At 44.5% G+C, this 14,357-nt stretch overlaps 1 protein-coding gene across 4 annotated transcripts in view; it reads right to left on the reverse strand.

Moving 5' to 3' along the window:
* ANKS1A (ankyrin repeat and sterile alpha motif domain containing 1A) overlaps positions 1 to 14,357 on the reverse strand; it is a 187,900-nt gene that overhangs the window by 105,641 nt on the left and 67,902 nt on the right. For 3 of the 4 annotated variants that reach the window (XM_045835604.1, XM_045835594.1, XM_045835584.1), the window contains exons 2-4: positions 5,894 to 5,974; positions 3,976 to 4,132; positions 2,129 to 2,191 (exon numbers count right to left, since the gene is read on the reverse strand). In XM_045835604.1, the coding sequence (XP_045691560.1) occupies positions 2,129 to 2,191; positions 3,976 to 4,132; positions 5,894 to 5,974 (301 nt within the window). The remainder of the gene's footprint in view (positions 1 to 2,128; positions 2,192 to 3,975; positions 4,133 to 5,893; positions 5,975 to 14,357) is intronic. The other variant, XM_045835612.1, reaches the window with a different exon arrangement.

Here is a 14,357-nt window from a genome sequence, read left to right on the forward strand (position 1 = left end):
GACTTAGCAGCAAAGTCCTTTAGCAAAGCAATTCCCAGACACAAGCTAGGTGCATTAACACCCACGGTGTCAGGTCAAACCCGGGGGTCAGACTCAAATCACCCCTAGAAGAGCTGGTGTTCTTAACACACCAAGACTGCCGTGTCCCTCGATGCCTTCGCATCAGCTGCTCTGGGGGTGAAGAAAGGGGGAGGTGAAGGGCAGTATCTCTAAATAGAGAAGTGTACTTTCATTCCACTTAGACCATGTTCTTTTATGTGTGCAGAATCAAGGGATAGGAAAAACACTTTCAAGAACCGAAGTCTTACTCTTTAACCAGAGCTTTATAAGCTAACTGAACCAGCCACAGAACAGGAAAACAATCATTTCAAGGTGCCTCCCTTGAAGACAGGAACCCTGAAGAGACTGAGAAATGTTTCATTAGGCTTCACCTACTAGTAACAAAGAATAGATTTCAAAATGCCTTTTCCTTTTAAAATTAGGATCTTGGGGGTTTGGGGAGAGGGTAGAAAGGGGGCACATGGTAATGGAAAAAATACAATAATTTAATTAATTGGTTAAAATTAAATCAGGATCTAAAATATTACTAGTTACCAGATATTTTTACTTTATGTATAATATCTTAAACTCCAAAACAACCCAGCAAAGTACATGGTACAACCCATTTTACAGAAGAGGAAACTGAGGCTCAGAGAAAGCAAGTAACTTGTTTTAAGTCAACAAACCAAGTTAGTGGTAGCACAGAATTCAAGCTCAGGTCTGACTTGAAAGACAGACCTGTGAGTTTTCCACTCTACCACACCACTTTCCAAAAGAAGGAGGAGGAGGGGGAGGGGGAGAAGAAAAGAAAAGGAAGAAGGAAGAAGGAAGAAGGAAGAAGAAGAAGAAAACTAAGATAGAGGACCTTCTCATTTTGAAGACCAGAAGGCAGAATTTAAAGGGTGGGCCCCAGCAAAAGCTAACATGTCCCACTATCCCAAATCAAACTGCTCTGCACCATTAAAGCCCAACAACTTAAGAAAATCTTCCATAGAGGCTGCCTAAGTGAAGCCTGTAGAAACTTTATTTGCTAAGTCATTATTTGTCAAAGAAAAACATGGCGTATCTGCAGAAGCACCTTGTTTCCCTTCCCTGAGCTGTGTATTCAGAGCAAGGAAAGGCAGCTAATGTGAGCAATACAATGACTCGACCAAACACCACCATAATGTTGCCAAAAGGCAAACCTCATGTTAATGCAACTCAGATCAAAAACAGCAGGTGGCAGTGTTGAGGAAAGAGGCTAACACCACCCCCCAGCCCACAAACTTTCCACCTGTGGTGAAGGCCAAGGCCATGGGGCAGTGAGGCTGGCTGGGCTACTCATCACAGCCATTTGCCAGAACCAGTCCCAGCCTCATAGGGAAGGAGCCAACGCAAGTGTCCTGCTCGGTCCTGCAGCTTCATGTCCAGTTTCAGAGCCCTTCCAATGGCCAAGAGTGACCAGGCAGAGGGAGAAACTACTGGCTGGGGAGAAGGGATTGAGGCGTTAAAGTCCCAGGCAGAAATGCACAAACTCGGAGAAATGAGGGGGAGGGTGCACAAGCAATGGCTTTGAGGTCACCATGCCCCGCCTTCTCCTGCACCTCCATCAACCACAAGCTCCTGAAAACTCGATCCCATTTCAATAGAAACAAAGAAAGCAGATTAATTTTTTTTTAAAGCCAGGAATTAAAACTTAATCACTTTTTTCTGGGCTTCTTAAAAAGTAAGCTAATTTGTTTAACATCTTTTCATTTCATTTTTCTTTTTTGAATTTAAATGATTTTAGAAATCACAATAGCAAGTTATGCACACAATATGGTCCTATATTTTTCCCCCCATTTCTGCCACGTCTAAGCTTTTCAGACATTCCAGGAAAAGCACCCAACCTTCCCAGAATTAGTATGGATTTTAAAACCCAAACCCAAACCCATTGCAGCTGCATTTTCCCACTCCCGAAGCAGACAAGCCGAGGCAGAGGGGCTGAAGCGGACAACAGTCAGGGTGATGAGAGGAGCCCAGGCGGGCAAGAGTGGAAGCCAGAGAGGACCAGAGAGAGTGTGCAGCTTGGAGAAATGATGCAGAGAAACCCTGACAACAAAGTACACACCTTGGCATTGATATAAGGGTCAAAGGGGCCGTACTTTTTGAGTTCTTTGATCTCAAGAGCATTCTACAAAAAGGAGAGGAAAAGAAAATGTGATGACAGAATGGATGAAACACATCAGAGCAACCGCACAGCCCCAGGGAGACCTGACACTGCACCAACTCGGACCTGCCCCCTGGGCCCCTCAAAAGGCAGTTAATGGGGAAGTTAATGGGGGCCTCCAGGGCTCAGCACTCATCGCCCCATCTTATCCAAGCACCCAACTGAAACCACACTAATAGTCCTTAAATAAATCAGTGTAGTGCTTGGAACTACTACCTAGATCCATTAGGTTCTTCAAGTCATTGCAGCCATCTTGTCCCAGCCCCTGACCCACCGACCTGCCTGCCAGGTACTCAAAGCACTAGGCTGGTGTCTTGCCAATCACCCTATCGACGACAGCTACTCCGGGCGGGAGGCGGTGTGAGCAGGACAAGCTAGAACACTCAAGTGGCTCAAAAATCCAAGCAGCTGGTGTTCCAAGGCAAAAGTGAGCAAGAGGATTAGAAGTGGTTACTGAACATTTCCTAAATGAAAAGAACTTTAATGGGTGGTTAGTTTTATTTCAACATTGAGTAATATTACTTAAAAGCAAACTTCCTTATAAATTTCCTCCAGATAAGAGAAATTACAATCACTTTAGCCAGGAGGAGTAAATTGCATTTAGATTCTAAAGAGACCATTTTCATTCCTAATGAAAACAAACATCCTCATTGATGATCTTAAATGTCTGTTGCTCACCTATCCAAAAATTACCGCCCAACACGGGGAAGGGGAGCTGATCCACAGCGACACACACACAATCTCAAACTGGGACACTTGGGAGAACTGCTGTCATTTCCTCAAACCCCAGGGTGAAGCTGCCTGCCTCGGAACCAGAGTCAGGCTCTTAAACAGCTCACCGAGAAGGTGCGAGGTCTTGCTGACAGATGGACTCTACCAGAGTGATCTATTTTTTGAGGAAAAATGCTGATTTAATTTCTAATTATGCAGGTAATTTAACAATTTCCTCTCAGCAAAGTCATCAGGAAAATAGTCCTAAACTTAAGTGAAAAAGACAGGAGAATGGCTTGTCATATAAGAGAACACCCATCTCCTCAGATCCAAACTGCAGGGGTATTTTATGGGAGGCCTGTCCAGAACATGCACAGTTCAGGTGTAACTTTTCCAAAGTAATAAATGTAAAGAGGAGTACCGCCTAAGTCTTTGGCTACTGGGAGGTATTTTTACTCAAATGCTGCCTTATTTTCTAAGAATTATCTCTGCTTTGTCCAAGCATGGGCACTCTTAAGTTAACATTAGAATGAATGATCTTCATTCTGTTGACTCCCAACTTCTGCTCCCGTTTCGGGGAGCTCACTCTCAGCACTGGCTGGGGTCCCTCCGCCTCTGCGAGTGGGGGTGCGTGCGAGACAACAGCATTGTTCACACAGTACAGACATGAACGCGAGGATTTCTGTTTACCAGCTGAAATTGCAATGCTGTGTCAATGGCACAAGTGCAATTTGCAATTAATTAAGCCCACCAGCTTGAAATTTTGCAGAATTTGCATTTTTTCAAATTTTGCATGAGGTTAGCATTATATTTTTATTATAGTGTTATTCCACATCTGCATGACTCAAATGCATATAAAATGTATCCTCATGGAATAAGATCTGCCTGATGCACTGAGAGGTGCTGGGAGGAAGGGAACCACTCTCAGGCATGGGAGAGCCCGTTCCCTGAGACCTGCGCTATGGGACCGAGACAGCAATGGGGTTGCTGAGGCCTTGGCTGTAGCTGAATGGAAGAAAGCTTCCCTTCCTCCCAACCTGTTCATTGACTTTGGTGTGTGAGGGCCCTTGATGGATGAGCAGCCGCACTATCTGGGCATCTCCTTTCCAGGCTGCCAAGTGCAGAGGGTAACAGCCTTTAGAATCAGCCACATTGGTCAGCGCGTCATTCCTCAGAAGAACTTCGACCACATCCCTAGAAAGCAAAAACCAATTATGAGTTTGCAGAACTCAGGAGTCCTTCCCACTAACAGCTCTTTAGACACGTGTATACCAGCACAGAGCACTTTCACAGCTACCATCTCACTCGGCTCCCCTGTGTCTACCTGAGCTCGTCACCCAGCCTCTCCCTGTCATTCCATGAGCAACGAGTGCAGCCGCCGACGTGCGGCTCAGCCATGTGCGTCACACTACAGTGACTCTTTGCCTCCCTGTCTATCTAGTCTTTCTGGACAGTCTGTCCATTTTCTGTTATTTTGAAAAAATGTCTGGTCCTCTGTCCAAGCCTTGCAATGTTTCCTTGTTTGTGATGTTTAAACAGCATTCAGGGATAGAATTTACATAAAAAGTCATGCAAGACAAACATCATTATTCTCCACATTATTCAGAGAGTTTAGTGATGTGGGAGCTGAAAGTGGGCAGGCAGAGCAGAATTAAAGCTGTTGCAGACATAAGCCAGACACATGTGGTATCATTTGCTACATCCGGGAAGGACTCGGCTTTCTTCTTGGTAACACCACTAATTAAGCAGATACAAATGTATAATTATCCCCATGCACAGGAGGTCAAGGAAAATCCCCACTGTAAGTAAAAACAGCATCTGGAGATCAACTTGGCTAACAAGTTAGTTAGCCAAGAACTCTTTTAAGTTCAAGAGTCACTTTAAATTCAGGTTACCCCACTGTTTAAGGGGGGGCAGGGATCTCTACATATGCACATTTCTTGTTATCTTTGTCTAAAATGACTAGAGAAAGGACATGATGATCACAATCAATATATTTTAGAAAAATTTAATGTTGAAGGTAACAATCATTTTTTCGGCACATGAGGCTGGGCCAAATATTGCACAAGTGATACAAAACACCACACGGTGGTGAGGTCCCTGCTCCTCACTCAGAAAAGTCTAAAATGGTTCCAATCATCCTTCCTCCATCAACTAAACTTCTGCTGCTAATCTTATATGATACCATGCCTCAATCTCTATTCCGTTACATTCTGGTTTCCACTATCCCATATCCTGGCACGTCTACTCACTGTACCCGCAACCATGCCTGCCCCCTGGTGGAGCCCTCCCACTGCCCCTTACCTGATTGGCAGGGCTCTCATTTAGCTGCCAATCATTTAAACTGGTGCCTTTTCCTCCTAAACCCCCAAGCACACCTCCAGAAAATTCCCACACAAATCCCACCCAATGCTCAATAAGCTCTCTATACTTAAGAGAATTAAATAGGCCTTATTATGCATGTATTTCTTTCCTTAAAGATGGTTCTTGTTGTCCATTAGATTAGTTTTATAAGGAACAAATGGCAAGCTAAAAGACAGTAAAAAAAAAAAAATAACTACTTTAACAGAAGGAAAGTTTCCCAGGACCAGCCAATTTATTTTCAGTTTATAAAGGGGCTGGTTACCTGGCAGATTATCCAGCCCCTTTATGGCCTGGCAGCCCCAACCATGGTCGCCATATTCAGATGACTGTGTGGCACTGCACCATTTCGGGGGGAGAAGAAAAGGTCAAACTTAACCTGCAGTCCAAATTTATGAGGAGTTCAAGTTTTTGAGGGGCGAAGTAGGGAAGGATGTTGAAGTTGTTATACACTAAAGAGAGATTTGGGAATTCTAGTTGGGCTAAATTTAGTTTGTTTTTCTCAGCGTGACTGCTTAGCAATCCTTTGCAGGAACCGAGAAGACCGCTGGAAGACCTCCACTCTGACGGTGGGGCAGGAACGCCAGTACTTACTTGTGGCCGTTCAGAGCGGCGTGGTGCAGAGGGGTGTACCCGGTGCTGTCGACACAGTTCACGTTGGGCCCTCTCCAGATGCTGCAGAGAAGGGAAAAGAGCAGAGTCAAAAACCAAATTTAGAGACCCCTAGCTGCTTGGAAAAGAACCCTGTGTGGTGTTCAACCAAACCGGTTACTTCCGCATAACTTCTGGCAAAGGACAGCATCAATTTATCACAGAAACGCACAGCACCAAGAGTGCACAATGGCTTGCTAAGCAAGGAGTCAAGTGTCAAAACACCAGAGTCATCATTTAAGGGTTTGTTCCACACCCTCCTCATCTGCAGTTTCATAGATCGCTCAGTCTGGGACCAGTGTCGCTGAACACTCGCAGGGCTGCAAGAATAGCTCACTGACAGGTCATCAGAAATGTCGCTGAACCGAGCCGCTCGGCCAGTCACGGGTGTTGAGCACTCACCTCACTCTGGCGAGAGGGCTGGAGAGAGACCTCCACAGACCAGAGAGATAACCAGGACCATTCCACCACAAGGACCCAGATCAAGGAACCCACATTCATAAAGCGTGAGGGGATGTATGTTGAGATGCAGGAGACAGTGCTATCTTTTCTTCATGAATATGTCTTATTGGTAATAAAAAAATAACAACAGGATCTACAATTTCAGTGCCTTATTGGATCAAAAATACTATACTAGGAAAGCTGAAATGTCATCTTATTTAATCCTCAAAGCCTTAATTCTGATTTCTGCTCACACCTTACTGCACTGGCCAGAGCTTATAAAATACAGTAAGTAGTAGAGGCCAGCCTTGTTTTGGCCTCGCTTGTAGTGAGAATTCCTCTCATGTGTTGGTGGCTGGTTTGAGATAGGCACTCTGTAACATGTAAAAGAAATATCATATTTTTTCCTATTTAAAATTTTAATAAAAATAGTCATTTAATTTAAATGTTTAATTTTTCTGTATCTATGGAGATAATCAATTTTTCACATTTAACAAACTAATAATGTTGTTATCAATAGGTTTCTTAATATTGAAAACTCTTTCATTCCTGGAATAAAACAAAACCTTATTTGGCCGTTCTCCATTACGGCCCTCTCAGTGAATTCTACTTGAGAGTATTTTATTTACAATTTTCACATCCACATTCATAAGTGAGCCTGGTCTATTGCTATTGGATGGTATTAATGTTAGGTTTCGGTCACAATCTGCTGAGTAGATATCTACCCAGTTCTATATTCAGGAATCGATGACACAGTGCACTAACTTATAAAGAATCACCAGTAAAACCATCTGAGCCCAGAGCCTTTATGTTGAGATTTTGGAAGCAGCATTATTTATAACAACAAAAGTTTAGAGATAGAGAAATAGCCCCAAAATCAATCAATAGAGAAATGAATTGATAACTAAGGTATAAACACATAGTAAAATTTCATGTATCAGTTATATTGCTATGTAATAAGACATAATAGAGATTAGAATATGATGTTAAGGAGAAAAAAATTATAAATGCTGTACAAAAAATATATGAGGGAAATTTATCAGGATAGTGGGTTGAGTGCACAACTATACACAACCTCCTATCTAAAGTTCTATGAAGTGACAGAAGTAATTTTCACCCTACACCATAGACAGACAGACAGAGTCAGCTGAGAAAATAAGAATAGTTGCCATCAAGTTAACTGACAATACTGAGGAATTCCTAAAAGGCAGACATCAGACAAGGGTGGATCTACAGAGACACAACCCAGAAAAATGCAAACTAAAATAATCACATACCATTTTCCACTCTCTCAAACTGGTAAAAATGAAAATAATGACATTGTAAAGTATTTATAAAGATCAGGAAAACAAGCACTCTTAAACACCCCTAGCAGAGTTTAAATGCGTGAATTCCTGTGGGAAGACAATCTGGCAGCACCCGTTAAAACAAAAATAGGCGGTGGCTTTGAGCCAGCCCTTCCACTTCCAGGCTGTTCTCCAGCGGAAACTCCTGTACTATGTAGAGTCCTGTCTCATACAGGATTGCTTCAGTGTAAGAACGAAAACTAAAATTTTCAAGTCCATCAACAGGCCAGCAGTTAAATATTGGGGACACTCGTAAAGTGAATTATTATATAACCATCAACGACAACAACGAAGGAAAGAAATGAATTGGCCCTGCCTGTCCTCGTGTGGAAAGACTTCCCAAGACACACTTCGCTACGGGCAGGTGCGAGCGAGAGGCCTCCGTGCGACAGAACAGGAGCCCCACTGTGTGCGTGTGGGAGTGTGCTCACACATCCCTGTGGAGGCGCTGGGAAGAGTGACATGCACTCACGTTCTGCTCTGTGTTCTACCACAATTCAAAATATCTACGATAAAAATGCAATCATGTAGTATTTTCATAATAATAGTTTTTTAAAAGAAAGGGAGAAGAACCCATAAAGAGGGAAAAGACAAAAAAATAGATATGCTAATAATAAATGTCTATATATGTGAGACAAGGGCCACTTTAATAAGCTTGTAGGTGTCAGCCCTAAAAGCTTAAGACAAATTTTCAGTGAAAAGAGAGGATATGTGCACTTTGAAACACACATTACCTGTTCATTGTCAAGGATGCTGGTGACAACATCAGGAGCCCGGGGTGCACCCTGGTATCCTCACCTTCCATTAACTTAGATTCCTATAACACCTTCCAAACACAGAGCTAAGAAGCACACTTCTTTACACTTGTGTGATAATCTCACGTTCTAACCCCAAAATTACACACGCATGCCTGACAATGGATAAATGATGCAAGGTGAAGTGGATCTGGAAAATCTGGGAGGAACAGTTTTCAGACTTGCTTCCCAGTTGCCCCCCCCCCCCAGACAAAAGATCATCATTCTATTACAAAATAGGTTAACACTAAAATCTAAAACCAAGTTATTTGCCCCAAGTCACAAGCCAAATCAGCAGCAGACCCAAACCTCTCATTTATGGAGCTCTTGGCATTTCACCAGAAGAGGACCTCAGGATCCACTGGGACGAGAGGCGGTGAGTATGTAGGAATAGAAGGTGTACATAATTCCACTGCAAGACGGCTGGACGAGACCAAGAGAACTTGAGAAGGGGAAATACCATATGAATTAGAACAGTCGGGAGCACAGGGCATTCTGCAACTAGTGCTCCATCAGGAATGTGTTATTTCAACCATCTCAGTTCAGGTCCCAAAGTAAAACTAAGACTTAGACTGCCTTGGCTTTTCACAAAAAGGCAGGACTGAGCAAGCCCTCTGTCACTTTCCAACTTCTGCCTCCACATCTCTGGTTTAGAGATGGTTGGTCTGGACACCCTAAACCCACAGTAAAACTACCTCAAAACAACTAGAAAAGACAAGGAAGAAAGATAAAGACTTTCCTGCAAAAAGCTGGAACATTTCCAAATAGTACAGACTCTCCCAACACCTAGTTTTCTCTTACTAGCATTTCATCTATATACCCATCTAGAAATTCGGGGGAATGGGGAATTATTAAATAAAACCTAAATGAAAATGGAGAACTGTAGTTTCTCTGCTTGGAATTTTAGCTTCAGACAGGATGGCAGTAACATCCCCCTCCACCCAAGTTTCTTCCTCTCTGGCAGCCCAAGAGAAGGGCTATTTACAGTCTAGGCCTCCTCCTGATCACAGCTATCCTATTAGGTGTTTCTCTGGCAAATACCAAAGGGCTGCTCACATACAAACAAAAAGCGAATACAATGTGCCAAGAGAACCAGAAAAAAATAAATGGTCCAGAAGGTTCCTAACAAGGTCTAACCTATACGGATTGTGCAGAGATATAATGGGCTGCCCCTCACGTGCAGAAGAAAGCCTCAGACTAATGTTGACTCAGAGCGGTCGGCCCCAGCAACCCTGCAGGAAGAAACCTTAGGACCTGGGTTAAGAGCTGAGGCTCTGCGATTAGCTGACCCAACTTCAAAGCTTGCCCCGCCACTTGTCAGTTTTGTGACCTTGGACAAGTTATCAATCCTTCAAACCACTGTCTCTGCTTCTGCAAATTCTACTGCGATAAGCTCCCTAGGACATAACTGGCTTGAGCCAGCCTGACGGCACGAGGGCTGAGAGACCTAAGACGTGCCGCTGCACCCCAGCTCGTGGACGAGGTGAGGAGGCATGCAAGTCTCGCCTTCTGTGCCTCGGTAGCACCTATTTTTTAAAACTATACTTCAATGGTGCTACATTTTTGTAAAGGTTTTACTTATCTATTTTTAGAGAGATGGGAAGGGAAGGAGAAAGAGAGGGAGAGAAACATTGATGTGAGAGAGAAACATCAATCTTATACATGCCCTAACTGGGGACTGAAACAGCAACCCAGGCAAGGCCCTGACCGGAATCAAACCAGCGACATTTCGCTTTGTGGGATGACCCCCAACCAGCTGAGCCACACGGGGGAGGGTGGAAGCACCTATGTTTTGAGACAGCATCTACAGACACAGGAGGGCAAGAAAGAATATGACTGGTGAGAAACTACATCTTTTAAATCCACCTCTCAAACACCTCTCTCCATTCATTTAAAAACTGACTATACAGGGATAGTCAGTTTTCAGCAGGCAGCATGCTGGATCTGGAGGTGCTGACGAAGAAGAACCGGCCACGGAGACACAGCCCACTGAATACAGGGAGACGGGCAAATGAGGTCCTGGGGCACACTGCACGGGCACGTATTCGTCGGACACGTGAAGGGCGCCCTCTATGCGTCAGGCCCTGTCCTGGGGGCTGGAGAGCAGGTGGGAAAAGACCGTCTGTCCTCACGGAGCCAGCCTGGATTCTAAGGCAGAGGGGGAGAGTGACGAAATAAACAAATAAATAGATAAGATGAAGCCAGGTAGTGGTAAGTGCCATAATGAAACAAAAGAAGCAGTAAAGCACAGTAAGGGGTGACATTTTAAACAAGGTACCTCTTTAAGAAGGTGACCTTTGAGAAGAGAGCCAGGAGAGTAGGGGTGTCTGAAGGAAACTGGCAGAGACAGCATCAAATGCAAAAGCCCAGAGAACGAACGTGCCTGATTGAACGTGCCTGACTCGGGCTGGAGAGCAAGGGGGAGCTCTGTCCGCACGGACCAGGCCCACAAAGAACACCCAGGTGAGTTCAGGTCAATAAGCATCCACTGAGCACCTACTGAGTGCCAGGCTCAGGGTCGGGGGGGGTGGATATAAAATCCATGCTGAAGGAAAGGGGAGCACTTTCAAAACAAGAGGAAGAGGCCAGACCCTGAAGTCAGAACCACTGTGATCAGACAGACATTAGATCTCTGAAAGGGAATCAGGGTTCCTTGACTTGATTAAAAAGGGCCATCAACACTCATGTTTAAATTTACATACCACTCTTTAGACCTAGTAAAATTCAGGCAAAAACTTGGGGTAAAGTTGCTTAAAGTCTCTGTGAAGTCGAATACGAACAGCAGAAAATACACTGAGACACTGATTCTACCCAGCACAGAAACTGGCCCAGCTCAAATGAGCCCTGAGCCACACCTTTCCTGATGGCACTGGCGGATATTAATGTCACCCTCCTCAGATTTTCCAGATCATCTCCTGCACCTTCACCACAGCGCTGATCATATTTGACCTTGAACCACAGTCAATTCTTCATGCTGCTCATCTGTACTACATAACTGAAACCCATTAGGGGAATCCCTCATGTTTCCAAGAGCACCACACTATGTACCGGCCCCCAGTTTGCTACTTCTAACATTCCATTCTCACCAAGCTGCAGCCCCAGTGTGCTGTGCTCTCTGCAGTATAACTGATCTGCTACACTGTATCCACTAACAATGGCAACAAACTCCTTATGGGATTAACAAGAACACTGCATTTGCACACAAAACACAAGAAACAGAAGGATCATAAGTTGGAACCAAAGTGCCCAGCCCACTTTCGTCATGACCGCTGTGCCATCAGACTTTGGGGTCAGCTCTAGCTGGCAGTGAGCTGGCTTCATGTGGTTGCCCAGCTACCTGACTGCTACCTTTACACTGACAAGAAATGACATCTCTATACATGGGCAGAGCATCCAGTCCAGTTCAATCAAATAAATGTTATGTACTCCCTTCCAGGTTGCCAGAGTCTCCACCCTGGAGTAAACTGGGGAAGAGAGACAGGTGAACAAATGACAATACTATACCTTGTGTGACTCTCTGTGAAGGAAGTATACAAGGGGTAGTTCATAAGGAAATGGGAATAAGGGAAACTTTGCAGAAGAGATACTTGAGCTGAGCCTTAAGCCTTAGAAGGAATCAGCCAGCCAGGAGAAACAAAGAGGAAACACCCAAATTCAAAGTCCACTAAGTAGTCCCAGCAAACAGAGGCAATCGCAAGTAACTGTGGGTGGCTGGAGGATGCGTGTGAAGACGAGGGAATGCCAGGATGGAGAGGCAGGCAGCACCAGGTCAGCAAGGGCCCTGCAAACTAACACAAGGTTTTCAGCAGGGACAGATCAGATGTATGTTTTAGAAAAGCCCTTCCTTTAACAGCTGGGAGGTGGGAACCTCGAGGGTCAATTTGTTATTCACCATACTGTTGTGATGGACTGACATATTTTAGAGTTTGAAAAAAAATCATGAGGCTAAATAGTTGCATAGATGACAGACAAGAAGAAGCATGTGACTAGACCCTGGGAGCCCAGTCAGAAGTTAGCAATCCAGGCAAGAAGTGCGGACCTGAATGAAGACAGAGGTAAGAGAAGTGCAGAGTCAATAGAAAAGACAGGATGTAGGGTGTGAGCCAAACAATGCAGTGGATAATGACAGCAAATTCAGGAAGAAAACCAGGGTTGCTTTGTTTTGTGGTTGTGGCAGAGTGAGCAAGGGGAGGGAAGGGGAGGAGGCAGAGGGGTTTGTTTTGCACTAGTTGAGGCTGAAAGGCACCGGGACTCCCATGCACAGATGTGCAGTCAGTAGGTGGATGCAGGGGTTTGGAGCACCATGGTTACATGGGTAGTGCAAGATAACAATGTTCGAATGTTTGCATGCATTCATATTTGACCCTCACAACCACATTATGGAGTAGGAAAGTATATATTGTTATTTCCATCTTACAGGTAAGAAAACTAAAGATCAAATGACTTGCTGATTATCATGCAGCTAATTAATGTGGAACTGAAACAAAATCCCACATTTGACTTCTAATGCATGTTTCTTCCAGTTTCTCCAGGCTCTTGACCTTGACTGTTGGAAGAAAACTTGGAGCACTGAGTCTCCTCCTGAATTAGTTCTCAGGAGGTCAAGGTTCCCAGAGCATCAAGTCAGGAAAGGGCCTTGTCCATTTCAGGCTCTGAAAAAGGAGCAATGGCAATGAGCTTGCGGGGGGAAGAGAGGCTCTGGGCAGCTCTCCACCAACTCCTGATTACTTCATTACGGAAGGTCCAAACAGGAGTTTGTCTCATCAGCCTTTTTCTGCCCGAGGCCTTCACTGTTTTTCCCTTTTGGCTGTCCTTGCAAAGGCAGGTTTATCGCTGAACCTCAGGAAGGGCTGGCAGTGTTCTAACAATGAAAGATTGTCCACAGTTAGTCTAATTTTAAAAAGAGTTCATCTTACTGAAATGAATTTGACACATCCTTACTAAAAAGCTTTCTACATACTTAACTGTTTGGGGTGAAAGGAAAGATAAGGAGTCTGTGAAACCATCACCACTGTCAAAGGACACACACAAACTTGTGATCCTCAGAGAAAGACAAAACTTACACATGTGAAACAACCACCACAAACCCCCGAAGGAATTCTATCCAGCTAAGTGGGAAAAATTAAACATGTATTTTTATTTCTACCGGCTCCTAAATCTCATGAAAATGGGAGCAGAAGCAAACAAAAAGGGAATAGGAGAAAGAAAAGAGTGAACTTAAAATGCCAACACTTTTTGGAAGACGAAGAATAGTTAAGTTAGCAGAGCTGAGAGAGTGACCCCCTGTGGCCAGAGAGTGGGATGCCCACCCACATGTTCCTGGGAAGGCTCAGGGTCAGAGGCACCAGGTGACAGAGGATACCAGGGAGGAGGAGGGACTGAAAACTGGGACTTGATACAAATTCTGTACAAGAAGGTGTTAGACCCCAGGTCTCTGGTCACATCTATGGAGGCCGGAAGGCTACCACTCCTGTAGCCAGGGTGGATTATTCTGTGAAGACACTGATCCAGACTGGGGGACATTAAGAACAGCAGAATGCTGGGGGAGCCACTGCACTAAAAACAAAGCCCCTAAAAGGAAGTCGACACCCAGAAGGAAAGATCCCAGCCCTGTGTGTCTACTTGGTTCCCAGAATGCTGGCAGCCCCTTCTCCACCCCAAACAGAAGGTCGGAAGATTCTTTCCTGGAAAAATCAAATGCCACCACAGAAAAGTTCACCAGATGCTGACTTCTGGGGATTCCCTAACAAAGCAGGTGGGTTCCTGCCCAATCACCTTACAGTATATAAAACCCATCCAGGGCAAGTTCCTCCCACCTCTGCATAC

The sequence above is a fragment of the Phyllostomus hastatus genome, unplaced genomic scaffold (genome assembly GCF_019186645.2).
Source record: "Phyllostomus hastatus isolate PE091 unplaced genomic scaffold, TTU_PhHast_1.1 phas_contig_1048, whole genome shotgun sequence".
NCBI lineage: Eukaryota > Metazoa > Chordata > Mammalia > Chiroptera > Phyllostomidae > Phyllostomus > Phyllostomus hastatus.